We start from the raw sequence: 13,635 nt of genomic DNA on the forward strand, positions 1-13,635 counted from the left end.
CTTGAAACTTTTTTTGGGGGGGGGGGGGGGGGGGGGCTTTATTTTTTCCACTTAATTTTTTTTGTCCCACTTTGGGACTTGAACTTTTGGGGGTCTAATCCTTTACAATGCATTCCAATACTTCTGTATCGGAATGCATTGGCTGTATGAGTAATACTGTGTATTACTCATACAGCTTCCGGGGCCTGTGAGATCCAGGGGGTTGGATCTCACAGGCTCTTCACCGGAAGGCAGCGCAGATGCCCCATGGGGACCCGATGGCACCGCCCGCCGCAATAGGTAAAAGCCGCAAACCACAGGTCTGAATTGACCTGCGGTTTGCGGTGATCGCCGACATGGGGGGGGTGTCACGGTACCAGGACATAAGGGCGTACCTGTACGCCCTGTGTCCGGAAGAGGTTAACACATCAGGATGCGTTCTGTTAAGATGCGGTTCTGTTAAATCAAAATGGAACAAATCAGATCCGGCTTTAAAAACAATGCAAGTCAATGGACAACTTTTTTTTTTTTTTTATTTGGATAAAAAAAAAAAAAAAAAAAAGGAGGATCCGGCACCTTTTACTTGCAGTGACAGATCTGGTTTGTTCTGGTGCCCGGTCACAAAACAGAATGCTGATGGAAAGGAAAGCATACTGATGCATCCTGAACTGAGCATACCCTATTCACAATACACTGGCCCTAAACGGAAATGTTTTTTGCCCGGTTTTGAGAACCTCTGCCGGATCATAAAACTGGAATGCCAAAAGCTGATGTGAAAGTAGCCTAATAGTTTTCTTTATCTGAATAATTATACATGAAGAGTATGGCTCAGTTACCAGACCTCAAGGCACAAAAATAATAAATGAATCCTCTCTAGAACTCTGCAGATGCTCTCAGGTCACACACGTACCATGTCAATGACCATTTTTCTTAAACTTTGGCGCTGTTTTTTGGATAAATTCTGAAAAATGTCACAGTTCTCTTCTTGAAGGAGCTTAAATCCAACTGCAAGGTGATGGTTTTCTAAGACAGAAGCATCATTGTACATCAACGCCAGCTCAGAGTCTAAAAAAAAAAAAAAAAAGCGAGAAATAGTAAAATGAATGACTGATGATACAAAGTAAAACATGGAGCTAGTTTTCTGAAATATCAATATTAAATTATGTATGTTTAAAGGGGTTTTCCAGGAATCATTCTGGCTTTCGTTATGCCCCATAGAGTGTATGACCTAATGAAAAATTCATACTCGCCTGCTCCTCGACTCCTATTCAGCCCTCTTCTGGTCCCCAGCTTATTTACTGCCGGCCTGATTATACCAAATAGTCATATCTGCCACTGCAGCCAATTACTGGCTACAGCGGTGACATGTCTCCAAGCAGTACTTGGTCCTGCACTGACTTGCCTCTTGGGAACACATCACTGTTGTGGTCAATCACTGATGGAGCGACACGTCACCATGTCCATAAAATGTCTGGAAGGAAATACGCTGGGGACTGGAAGGTGGCTGAAAGGAAGCCATGGTGTAGGACCGGAGCAGCAGGTGATGGGAGTGGGGTCACTGGCCTAGGGTAAGAAGCAAGAAGGCTGCAGCACTCACAGGAGCACCAGGCCTAATCTGATTGACGAGTTTCCCGGGTGTCGGACACCCACTGATCAGATCCTGTTGACATATTCACAGGATGTCATCAGTTACAAATAGTTGGATAACCACTTTAAGTAAATACTTTTATTCCCCATGAAATACAGTCCTGATCAAAAGATTAAGACCACTTGAAAAATGGCAAAAAAACATATTTAGCATGGCTGGATCTTAACAAGGTTCAAAGTAGAGCTTCAACATGCAACAAGAAGAAATGGGAGTGAGACAAAAAAAAATTTGAGCATTCAATTTAATGAAAACAACGAATAAACTGAGACAGGCTGTTTTTCAGCTGATCAAAAGTTTAGGACCACATGCCTTTAAAAGGCTGAATCTGTGCAAAGATGTGTATTAATTGTCATTTTCTGTCAGGTAGTCACACGTTGTGATAGCAAAGGCAAAAAACTCTCCCTTTTTGGACGTGGTCGGGTTTGTTGAACTGCATAAGCAGGGTCTCTCACAGCGCGCCATCGCTTCTGAGGTGGGATGCAGTAAGACAGTCATTTGGAATTTCTTAAATCATCCTGAGGGTTATGGAACAAAAAAGACAAGTGGAAGACCCCAAAAAAATGTCATCAGCACTGAGACGGAAGATGCAATTGGCTGTCCTTCAAGACACTGGACGATCCTCGACCCAAATTAAAGCCCTTACTGGAGCTGACTGCAGCCCCATAACCATCAGACAGCATCTGAGACTGAAGGGCTTCAAAAACAAAAAACGTCTTCAAAGACCTTGTCTCCTTGAACGCCACAGAACTGCTCGTTTGGACTTTGCAAGAGAGCACCAAATATGGGACATTCAAATGTGGAAGAAAGTTTTATTCTCTGATGAGAATTTTTTTTACCTTGATGGTCCTGATGGTTTCCAACGTTACTGGCATGACAAGCAGATCCTACCCAAGATGTTTTTGACGCCCCACAGTGGAGGGGGCGCCATAATGGTCTGGGTGCTTTTTCCTTCAGTGGCACAATGGAGCTTCAGGAAGTGCAGGGGCGTCAAACGGCTGCTGGCTATGTCCCAGATGTTGCAGAGAGCATTCTCATGACTGAGGGCCCTCGTCTGTGTGGTAACGACTGGGTTTTTCAACAGGGCAACGCTACAGTACACAATGCCCGCAGGACAAGGCACTTCTTCCAGCAGAATAACATCACTCTTTTGGCCCATCCTGCGTGTTTTCCTGATCTAAATCCAATTGAGAACCTTTGGGGATGGATGGCAAGGGAAGTTGGACATTGGACATCAGTTCCAGACAGTAGATGGCCTTCGTGCGGCCGTCTTCACCATTTGGAGAAATGTTCCCACTCACCTCATGGAAACTCTTGCATCAAGCATGCCGAAATGAATTTTGGAAGTGATAAACAATAACGGCAGAGCTACTCATTACAGAGTTCATGTTTGGAAGTTGGATTTCTGTTGTTTTGGGGGGGGGGGGGGGGGGAGAGTTTAGTTATTTTTTGGAAGTGTAGTCCTAAACTTTTGATCAGCTGAAAAACAGCCTGTTTCAGTTTATTCATTGTTTGCATTAAATTGAATGCTCAAAAAATGTTTTGTCTCACTCCCATTTCTTCTTGTTGCATGTTGAAGCTCTACTTGGAACCTTGTTAAGATCCAGCCATGCTAAATATGATTGCCATTTTTCAATTGGTGTCAAACTTTTGATCAGGACTGTATTTCTAGAGCATCTATTCTTATGACTCTCGCTTGGGATGTTCCTCTGCTCTTCTGCATAGAAATGTATTAATAAATTGACAACTTGGTGTTTTACCATCCATCTGCGCAGTCTGATACTATCAGCACTGACTGGACACACCTCCAACCAGTAACGTTCCAATGTATTCATACATTTCTAGGAAGAATAACTGAGGAATGGCAAAAGATGCACCAGAATGGTTATATTATGGGGAATATAATTATTTACTAAAACGGAAATGTCAGGAGAGGTGACAGGTTATTAACCCCTTAAGGACCAGGACATTTTTTGCAAATCTGACCAGTGTCACTTTATGTGTCAATAACTTTGAAACGCTTTGACTTATCCAGGCCATTCTGAGATTGTTTTTTTTCGTCACATATTGTACTTCATGACACTGGTAAAATGGAGTTGAAAATATCTATTTTTATTTATAAAAAAAAAAAACACCAAAATTCGCCTAAAATTTGGATGAAGTTTCAATTTCTCCACTTCTATAATACATATTAATACCTACAAAAATAGTTATTACTTTACATTCCCCATATGTCTACTCCATGTTTGGGCATGTTACAAGGCTTAGAAGTTTAGAAGCAAATCTTGAAATTTTCCAGAAATTTTCAAAAACCCACTTTTCAAGGACCAGTTCAGGTCAGAAGTCACTTTGTGAGGCTTACGTAATAGAAACCACCCAAAAATGACCCCATTCTAGAAACTACACCCCTCAAGGTATTCAAAACTGATTTTACAAACTTTGTTAACACTTTAGATGTTCAACAAGAATTAATAGAACATAGAGACACAATTTAAAAATTTTACTTTTGTGGAAGATTTTCCATTTTAATAATTTTTTTCCAGTTACAAAGCAAGGGTTAATAGCCAAACAAAACTCAATATTTATGGCTCTGATTCTGTAGTCTACAGAAACACCCCATATGTTGTCGTAAACTGCTGTACTGGCACACGGCAGGGCGCAGAAGGAAAGGAATGCCATACGGTTTTTGGAAGGCAGATTTTGCTGGACTGTTTTTTTTACACCATGTCCCATTTGAAGCCCCCCTGATGCACCCCTAGAGTAGAAACTCCCAAAAAGTGACCCCATTTTAGAAACTACGGGATAAGGTGGCAGTTTTGTTGGTACTATTTTAGGGTACATATGATTTTTGGTTGCTCTATATTACACTTTTTGTGAGGCAAGGTAACAAGAAATAGCTGTTTTGGTACAGTTTTTATTTACAACATTTATCTGACAGGTTAGATCATGTGGTATTTTTATAGACCAGGTTGTCACGGATGCGGCGATACCTAATATGTATAATATTTTTATTTTATTTATTTAAGTTTTACACAATGATTTCATTTTTGAAACAAATTTACTGTTTCCATAGTCCGAGAGCCATAATTTTTTCATTTTTTGGGCAATTATCTTAGGTAGGGTCTCATTTTTTTGCAGGATGAGATGACCGTTTGATTGGCACTATTTTGGGGTGCATATGACTTTGATCGCTGCTATTACACTTTTTGTAATATTATTTAGCACAATTTTTTTTTCTTTTTTTACGGTGTTTATCTGAGGGGTTAGGTCATGTTATATTTTTATAGAGCCGGTCCACACGGACGAAGCAATACCTAATATGTATACTTTTTTTATGTATGTAAGTTTTATACAATAACATTTTTTTTTTTAAAAATTAAAAATAAAAAAAAATTATGTTTTAGTGTCTCTATAGTTTGAGCCACATATATATATGCTTGCAGCGTTCTGGTGTCCGCCTGGCCGTGTGGAGGCAAACGGATCCGTCCAGAGTTACAATGTAAGTCAATGGGGACGGATCCGTTTGAAGTTGACACAATATGGCTCAATTTTCAAACGGATCCGTCCACCATTGACTTTCAATGTAAAGTCTGGACGGATCCGTCTGAGCTACTTTCACACTTAGAATTTTTTCTAAAATATAATGCAGACGGATCCGTTCTGAACGGATCCCATCGTCTGCATTATATGAGCGGATCCGTCTGTGCAGACCCCAGACGGATCCGCTCTGAACGCAAGTGTGAAAGTAGCCTAATACAGTGGGTATTACTCATACAGCTTCCGGCCTGTGAGATCCAGGGGGCTGGATCTCACAGGCTCGTCACAGGAAGGCAGCGCAATGCCAAAAGGAAGGCATCGAGCTGGCTTCCCTGCCATCTGGTCCCCCCTAAAGCCCCACAGGTACCCGACCGATGGCACCGCCGTCTGCCGCAACATGAAAAGCCGCAAACCGCAGGTCTGAATTGACCTGCAGTTTGCTGTAATCGCCGACACGGGGGGGATAACGGGACCCCCCCGCGCATTTAGCCAAGGTGTCTCCTCAATGATTTGAGCAGGCACCTTGTTCCGATCACCGCCCGCCGGTGATCGGAACTATACATGACTTACCGGTACGTCATGTGTCCGGAAGAGGTTAAACATGCCTTGGTTGTGGTCTCATCCAAGTATAAGCAGATTACTATTTTGTCTATCAGTACCATTTTGTAATGTATAGCCTGTTTTTAAAGGGCTTTTCTGGGAGTTTTACACACACTGATGACCTATGGTAGATAGGTCATCTCCCAGTGTTCAGAACAATATGTGTGTGTTTTTACTTTTTTTTTTTAAATGGAGGTGCTGCCACTTACTGGTGTTTATTAGAAATTGATTGGATACTCCTGGATGATCAACATCATGAATAGCACTAGCGAAGATGGCAGCCATGATTTCCAAGTCAGTAAACACAGCCTGAAAATATATAAAAATATTACCTATGAATTTCATATTGAATTATAAAAAAATTGTTAAAAATTCGTATAGCATAATTTTTATAACACTTTAGACGTCAGTTACAATTTAACCCCTTAACAAATACCCACAACCTCAGTCTGCAGCAGAGGGGGTAGCTGGCATCAGGACTGCTCCTGTGCTACTTACTAACAGCTGTGTTTCTTACCACAGGCTCCTGCTTCCCAGCCAAGGTATCCAGGCTATTAACCACCTGACTACAGCAGTCCATAAGGGGTCATTCACTTGCAATCAGTCACAGGTTTCCCAGTGACCTGATCGGAAAGTGGTGAAGCAATCTGCAGTCAGCCCTGAAGACCCGAAAAGGACCCCGGCTGTCTGTTCAGTAAGCCTGGGCACTAGTGTGCCCCAACAACAGCCTCTGGCATAGTTACAAACAAGAGGATGCTTATACATTATTAGTCTGAAATAAAGACAAAATTAATCCAATCATGGGATAAAAAATAAAAAAAGGTTACAAAGTAAGAAAAAAAACTGCAAAAATTTCTGAATTTTTAGTATAAAATATATTTTACTGAGCACACATTAAATAATAATAAAAAATAAAAATAAAAGATATATTAGGTATCCACACAACTGCAATAACCTGAAAAATGAGGTATAGTTTGTGAAAGGAATACAAAATAAAAAAAATTAAAATAAAGTTTTTTTTTCCTGCAGCAAAACAAAAAATTCATATAAAAATAACAGAGCCATTTAAAGTATATGCACTCCTGAACAGTGCTAAAATAAAAATAATAGGGCACATTTATTAAGACCGGCGTTTTAGAAGCTGGTCTTAATAAAGCCGTAAGTCGGCAGTGGATCCGCTGAAGGTATAAAGGCATTTCCAGCGCCAGTTCTAAATGTAAGACAGCTTCCGAGCAGTCTTACATTTAGATCATTTTCTATACCTAAAACAGGCGTAGAAAATTGTAAATGAGATGGGCCTGCCAGCCCGGCCCCTTTCTGCTCACTTATTTACACCTGGCGTGAGTGAGGGCAAGTCGCAGATTGCGGCGCAACTAGCTGGTGCATTGCAATCTGCGCCTCAAATACGCCTAACTTAGGGTACTTTCACACTAGTGCCGGATCCGGCATTCAAAATACTGGAATGTCGGATCCGTCCTTCCGGCCTGCGCAGACCGGTAAAAATTTGAAAAAAAAAGATACAAGACGGATACGTCTGTCCGCATGACAAACGGAGAGATGGATCCGTCCTTGCAATGCATTTGTGAGACGGATCCGGATCAGTCTCACAAATGCTTTCAGTCAGCGGCAGATCGGAAGATCCGGCGGGCAGTTCCGACGACGGAACTGCCTGCTGGATCACACTGCCGCAAGTGTGAAAGTAGCCTTAGGTGTATTTCACAACGATAAATGACCCCCAATGTCTAAAAAAAATAAAGGAACTATGGCTGATGAAATCCATACAACTAACATTTTGCTAGTCTTGACCAATTCTCTCATTTTACAGAATGACAAAATGTTTTCAGCGGTAATTACTATAAGCCTTTTGGGATAAGTAACTTTTATCCATTCTTCCAGACAGATCTGAGACATTGTTTCTACATGAAGTAGAAATGGGATTGAAAAAGATTTAATAAGAAAATTAGAGGAGATTTATGAAACTGTCTAAAATAAAAATTAGCTTTTTGAATACATAGCCTGATATACAACATTACTATCCTCCAATCTAGAAAACATGGTGAAGAGAAGTAGTGAGAATACTGGTGCACATTTACATCAGCCTTGAGGTGATCTACAGAAGAGATATATGTTCACACGGCTAACTAACGCATGCTTCCACAAATCCTATAACCGTTTCACACAAAAGATAAAGCAAAAATGCCCCAAATTTTTTCAAAGTTCACGTGAATGTAAAGAGAACCTGTCACCATGAAATGCAATAGAGCAGGAGGAGCTGAGCAGATTGATGTACAGTTTATGAGGAAAGATTCAGTAAATTCCTTTTAAATGTATCCCACCAATATGCTCAGCTCCTCCTGGTGTCAGCAGATAGCACTGCATTTTAATGGTTCCCTTTAAGAGACAATGTGACATCAGATCAATGGAGAGACCCATTATTCACTTTGCAGGATGAACCACACACATAGGTAGGAGGCATCGATCTGCAGGTTAGTAGTAGGTCGATCTGATGTCACATTGTATCTTTTCCCCTTTTCTTGAAAGGTTCTATAGCACTTGCACTTTGAACATTTCTTTGGCATTTGCACTTTATTTTTCATTTTGGGGAAACCCGTTTACTACACTATAGTCATTGTATTCATATCTGATAGATTGACCCCTCTTTAGCCTAATTATGGGTAATTCTGGCAGGTGTGTCACCCAGATTAAAGATGGCACTTTGTAGGCTTTTTTTTTGATGTTTTTAACCTAGCGCTCTGTATTATTGCATAATTAATGTTATAATTAATGTATATTTTTGAAAATTTCAGGGTGTGCACAGTTTCTGGGGGGAATTTTTGGAAGTGTGCTTCTGTATGGTTATTGGTACACTTGTTGCACCCCAGGTATATAGTGATGCCCATCCTACATTTGTTTAATATAGACAGAATAACACATTAAAGCACTGTTTCCATGAATTCCACAGTAAGCAGTGACTCAATACATTATTAACATTGAGGGTCTGAGCTGAAGTCTGATTGAGGGTCTTATTAGCATTGGGGGTCTGATTTGGGCTCAGAGCTGAGGTCTGATTAGCATTGGGGGTTTGATTAGTGGTCATATCTGAGGTCTAATGAGAATTTTTTTTTTCCTTATACTCCTCCTCTTAAGCCTAGGTGCGTCTTATAGGTGAAAAATACAGAAGATAGTGAAATTGTAAAGAAAAAACAACTACAAGTTCTAAAAATATATATATATATGTTTAACATAGAAACTTGATTTAACTCCCCTTAGTGACCACCCATTTGTCTTTTTTATGGCAGTCACTAAGGGACCTTAGGCTGGGCTGTCGGCTTTTCAAGTCAACATGCTGAGGAGAGTGGGGGCAATGGCACCTGCCACATGTAGTGGCGTCGCTACAGGGGGGCAATTTCTTTGCCCCCCTGCTGATTCCCCCCAAAGCAGGCCGGTGAATTCTAACGAGCGCTTCCATTATGGAAGCGCTCATTAGTAACGAAGATCCAGGAAGCGGTAAACGCTCTGTACTTACCACTTCCTGGTCCTCGATTGTCGGCTGTGCACAGAGTGAGGGCGCTCTGTGACCTCACGCTGTGCGTGCGAGTTCAGAGCACAGTCGACTGAGGAGAGAGAAAATTGCAAGCGGCGTCCATCCAGGAGCAGGAGAGGTAAGTGTTTTTTTATTTTATAAAAAATGTGGCTGCTGGGGGCATAATAGAGGCTAATCCTGAGAGGCATAATGGGGGCTAATTGGAGGCATCATGGTGGCCAATTAGAGACACAATGGGGGCTAATGAGGCATATGGGGGGCTAATAAGAGGCATATGGGGACTGATGAGAGGCATAAAGGCGGCTAATGAGGCATAAAGGCTGATATGGGGGCTAATGAGAGGCATAATGTGTCATCCACAGATGCCCCCATAACAGTGTGTCTTCCACAGTTCCACTGACGAGAGACAGAAAGAAGGGGAAATAATCTGCGGAAGCAAGCAGAGGATGGCACAGCAGACGACTGAATAGCTTCTTTTGTAAGTATATTGTTTTATTATAAATGTATCCCTGCATACCGCAATTCTCTCGTATTTTGTAATCTTATTTATATATACTTATTTTGTTTTTTGCCCCCCCCCCATTTTCGACTGGGGTATCTTTGTGCCCCCCCCAATATATTGTTCCTAGAGTCGCCACTGGCCACATGTAAGTGGTTACAGAAAGAGTGGACTCCCTCTGAATCCCATCGGCACAGTGCAAATGACATTGCGGTGTGCTAATGCCAGTAAAGGCTGGTCGGAGCCTAGTGTAGTCTCTGGCGCAGCCTGCTGGTCAATGTCAGTCTAGCAATGACATTAAATCATGTAAATTATCCCGTACAGTGGGGGAAAAAAAAAAAAAAAAAAAAAAATGGAATTGCTGCTTTTTTGCTTATTCGCCATAAAAAAAAAAAACAGAATAAAAAGATCAAAAAATGTTATGTACCCCAAAATGATAGAAATGAAACCTACCTGCAAAAGTCAATCCCTTGCACAGTTCCATAGACCGAAAAATAAAAAGGTTAGGGGTCTTAGGATGTGGCAATGCAAAAACATTTTCCTCCTTTTTTTTTTTTATGGGTTTTTATTTCGCAACAGTAGTAAAACAAAAAAACTATATGTATTGTAATCGTATTGACCCAGAGAATAAGGTTATCATGTTGTTTATGCCCAAAAATTTATTCTGCAAAATTTGTTATGTAAGAACTCAGTGGCAGCATCGCAGTTTTTTCCTATCCCCCTCCCAGAAAGAGTTCATAAAAGTTAATCAGTAAGTTATGTGTATCCCAAAATGGTGCCATTACTATAAACTACAAATTATCCCTCAAAAAACTAGCCCCATATGGCTACACAGACTGAAAAAAAAAAAAAATAAAAAAAAAAAAAAAAAAAAGTTATAGCTCTTGGAAGGCAACGATTTAAAAAAAATTCTCTGATGACAAATTCCCTTTTAAGAGAACCTGTCACCACGAATTGCAATGAAATCTGCCGGGCAGCATGTTATAGAGCAGGAGGAGCTGAGCCGACTGATGTATAGTTTTGTGGGAAAAGCTTCAGTAAAACATGTGATTTATACATTTATATCTCTGCCTTTTTGGACCACAAAAATGGATATCGTCAAGTGAATGAGCCCTACATCAGTACCATAAAAGATATTGGAGTATTTATCGAATGTTAAAAAATAAGGTAACACAAAAGAAATATCAGAACATACAGTACAATATTAGCACACCCTAGTCATCTGTAATATAATCATGTTTTTTTTTTATCCATCCGAAAAAATTAATAAATCACCATAAAATCTGGACAATTTTTTTTTTGACATGTTAAATCAACTGCAATTATACAATCCATTCACCATAAAATGGAGCTAGCAGAAGCACAGGTCCAATGACAAGATATGTCTTACCAACCTAACGTAACAAATACATTGCTCTAGACAGGCAGAAGCAGGTAGGTTCACATAACATTGAAACCCTGAGGATAACACCACAGTGGAAATAAACTGGTATAAGATGTGTCTATCACAGTAATGCATAGCACCAAATTGTGCCATAATGAAACATACGTACAAGCGACGTGCATACCGACCGGCAGAGCAGCCACAGTGTACACTTTGTTCTTCTAGGGAATACTCATCATGAATAATAACGCTATATATATATATATATATATTTTGTAGAGTTGTACACCGTGTTACTTTTATAGGAGCTATAGAAACTGCATTAAAAGCGTATGTGTGAATCCAGTCTAAGGGTCCATTCACATGTCTGTATGCCATTGCTTAACGGAAGTGCAAATCCGCAAATGCGGATAGCATATTCTGGCCCCATTGAAAATTAATGGGTCCGCACCTGTTCCGCGAAATTGCAGAACGGATGCGTACCCATTTTGCGGACGTGTAAATGGACCCAAAGGGTGACTTTACGTGATTTAAAATGAAGTGGAAGAGTAACTTTTTGCACTATTGTCATATCCTTTTATTATAATACAACAATTATATTAGAACAAGTTGGAACTTTAAAAAAAAAATCCAAACGCATAAAGGAAGAATTGTCTGAAAATACTGACCCTCTTAATTGGTCAAACGTTTCGATTGTTACCTACCTTACAAACAGACATTAGAGCAATTTCAAGTGAGTATATTCAGTGTGGAAATAAACTGTGAGAGCAGTATTTCCCGGACAGAACGATGCTGTGTGTTCCTGCCTGACTGCAACTGTACTAAATCACACTTACAGAATTGTTGCCAGTACGATTCAGTACAGCCGAGGTCAGACAGGGACGCACAGCATTATAACTCATTATGATGCTGTGAGTTTGTGTCACAGGAGCAGCATTCAGCCAGGGAACTACTGCTGTCACACTGAGCTTATTTCCCTTACTGAATATGCTCATGTGAATAGTCCAAGTATATGCTAAATGTGTGGAAAGTAATTAATCCATATATAGCAACCAACGTTTTACAGTGCTGAAGCGTAGAACTAGTCAATGCTCTCATAGGGAGGTACAGGTAAAGACATTTAGAAGAGGTCACCTCTAGAGCAGGAGTGGAGAGTAAGACGTGAATGGACTGGGCCACATCTGCAGCATGGATGTTGTTATGGTAGGCCACATCTGCATGGTAATGATCCTCCAGCGTCATCATGTACGTAATAAACGTGTCCACAGGAATTCTAAATGACTTTAAGAGGTCCCTCTCCTAAAAATAATAAAAGAAAATGATTACCACCTCTAGGCTGTTTATATGTCCTAGATCAGTTCCAGCAGCCATCATTAAAAGGGTTGGGCAGCATGAAGCTCCTATATAAAGAAAAAAAAGTCCCAATACGTGTGGCAATGGTGCATCGCAGCGATTCCCAAATGTGAAGTGGGTACAGATCACAGTTCAGACCATGCGTTTTTGAGGGACCGCGCGTTCCCTATCCAGGTTGCACCTCTTCAATCTAGTAATTGAAGCAAGTAAATTAGGTCCTACTGTCACCAAACTACAGGTTCCTGTGGGTTGTCAGAAAATCTACATATAGTGAAGCACTGCAGATCACCAAATATTCCCTGTGTGGTTGTACTCACAAGCGCAGCTTGGTATATAGGCACGGCTCTCCTTTTATCCAACCGTCTTCACCACCGAAACATGAGATAGAACAAACAGTCAAGGCTGTCTTTACAAATCTGCAGCGTTGTGAAGACAGCCTTGACTGTTTGTTTCATCTTTTATCCCTTTAAAGAGAACCAACCAGTCAACACAAAATGCAATGCAATCTGCAGGCAGCATCTTCTAGAGCAGGAGGAGCTGATGGATATATAGTTTTATGGGAAAAGATTCAGTAAAACCTGCAATTTATATCTTCTATCTTAGCATTTTCTAAGAGCTATCAGTGATTGATGGCATTGTGTGTGTATAAGGGCTGTATTACACTGCCACTGATTACCTGATGAACGAGCAAATGCTTGTTCATCGAGCAATACAGATTTATAAGCACAGCAAACAACTAGTCAGTATGGGGACGAGTGATGACATTAGTGATCACTCATTCCCATACCGTGGAGGAGATTGCTGCATGGAATAGCAGTGGTCTCCTCCACCATTGAGCAGGCGATTGGTGGGAAAGAGAGCTTCCCTCCCAACAATTGTCAGCTGCATTGCTAAATGTATTACTGCCTTAGCAGCTCTTTCACACGAGCGTATGCCATGTGTAGAATCCGCTGCCTGAAAGACAGCCAAGCCCGGCTCCGGACAGCAGAGACACGGAGCAGTAACATGACTGATAATGCTCTTTGCCTCTCTGTGATCTCTTTACTACAAAATCACAGTGAGATAAAGTTGTCACTGTGATTTTGTAGTAAAAA

At 40.8% G+C, this 13,635-nt stretch overlaps 1 protein-coding gene across 7 annotated transcripts in view; it reads right to left on the bottom strand.

Moving 5' to 3' along the window:
* PDE4C (phosphodiesterase 4C) overlaps nt 1-13,635 on the bottom strand; it is a 1,152,632-nt gene that overhangs the window by 30,608 nt on the left and 1,108,389 nt on the right. For all 7 annotated transcript variants that reach the window (XM_044305707.1, XM_044305716.1, XM_044305726.1 and 4 more), the window contains 3 exons: nt 12,323-12,487; nt 5,971-6,070; nt 890-1,044 (listed from right to left, as the gene is read on the bottom strand). In XM_044305707.1, the coding sequence (XP_044161642.1) occupies nt 890-1,044; nt 5,971-6,070; nt 12,323-12,487 (420 nt within the window). The remainder of the gene's footprint in view (nt 1-889; nt 1,045-5,970; nt 6,071-12,322; nt 12,488-13,635) is intronic.

Source organism: Bufo gargarizans, chromosome 1 (assembly GCF_014858855.1).
Source record: "Bufo gargarizans isolate SCDJY-AF-19 chromosome 1, ASM1485885v1, whole genome shotgun sequence".
Taxonomy (NCBI): domain Eukaryota; kingdom Metazoa; phylum Chordata; class Amphibia; order Anura; family Bufonidae; genus Bufo; species Bufo gargarizans.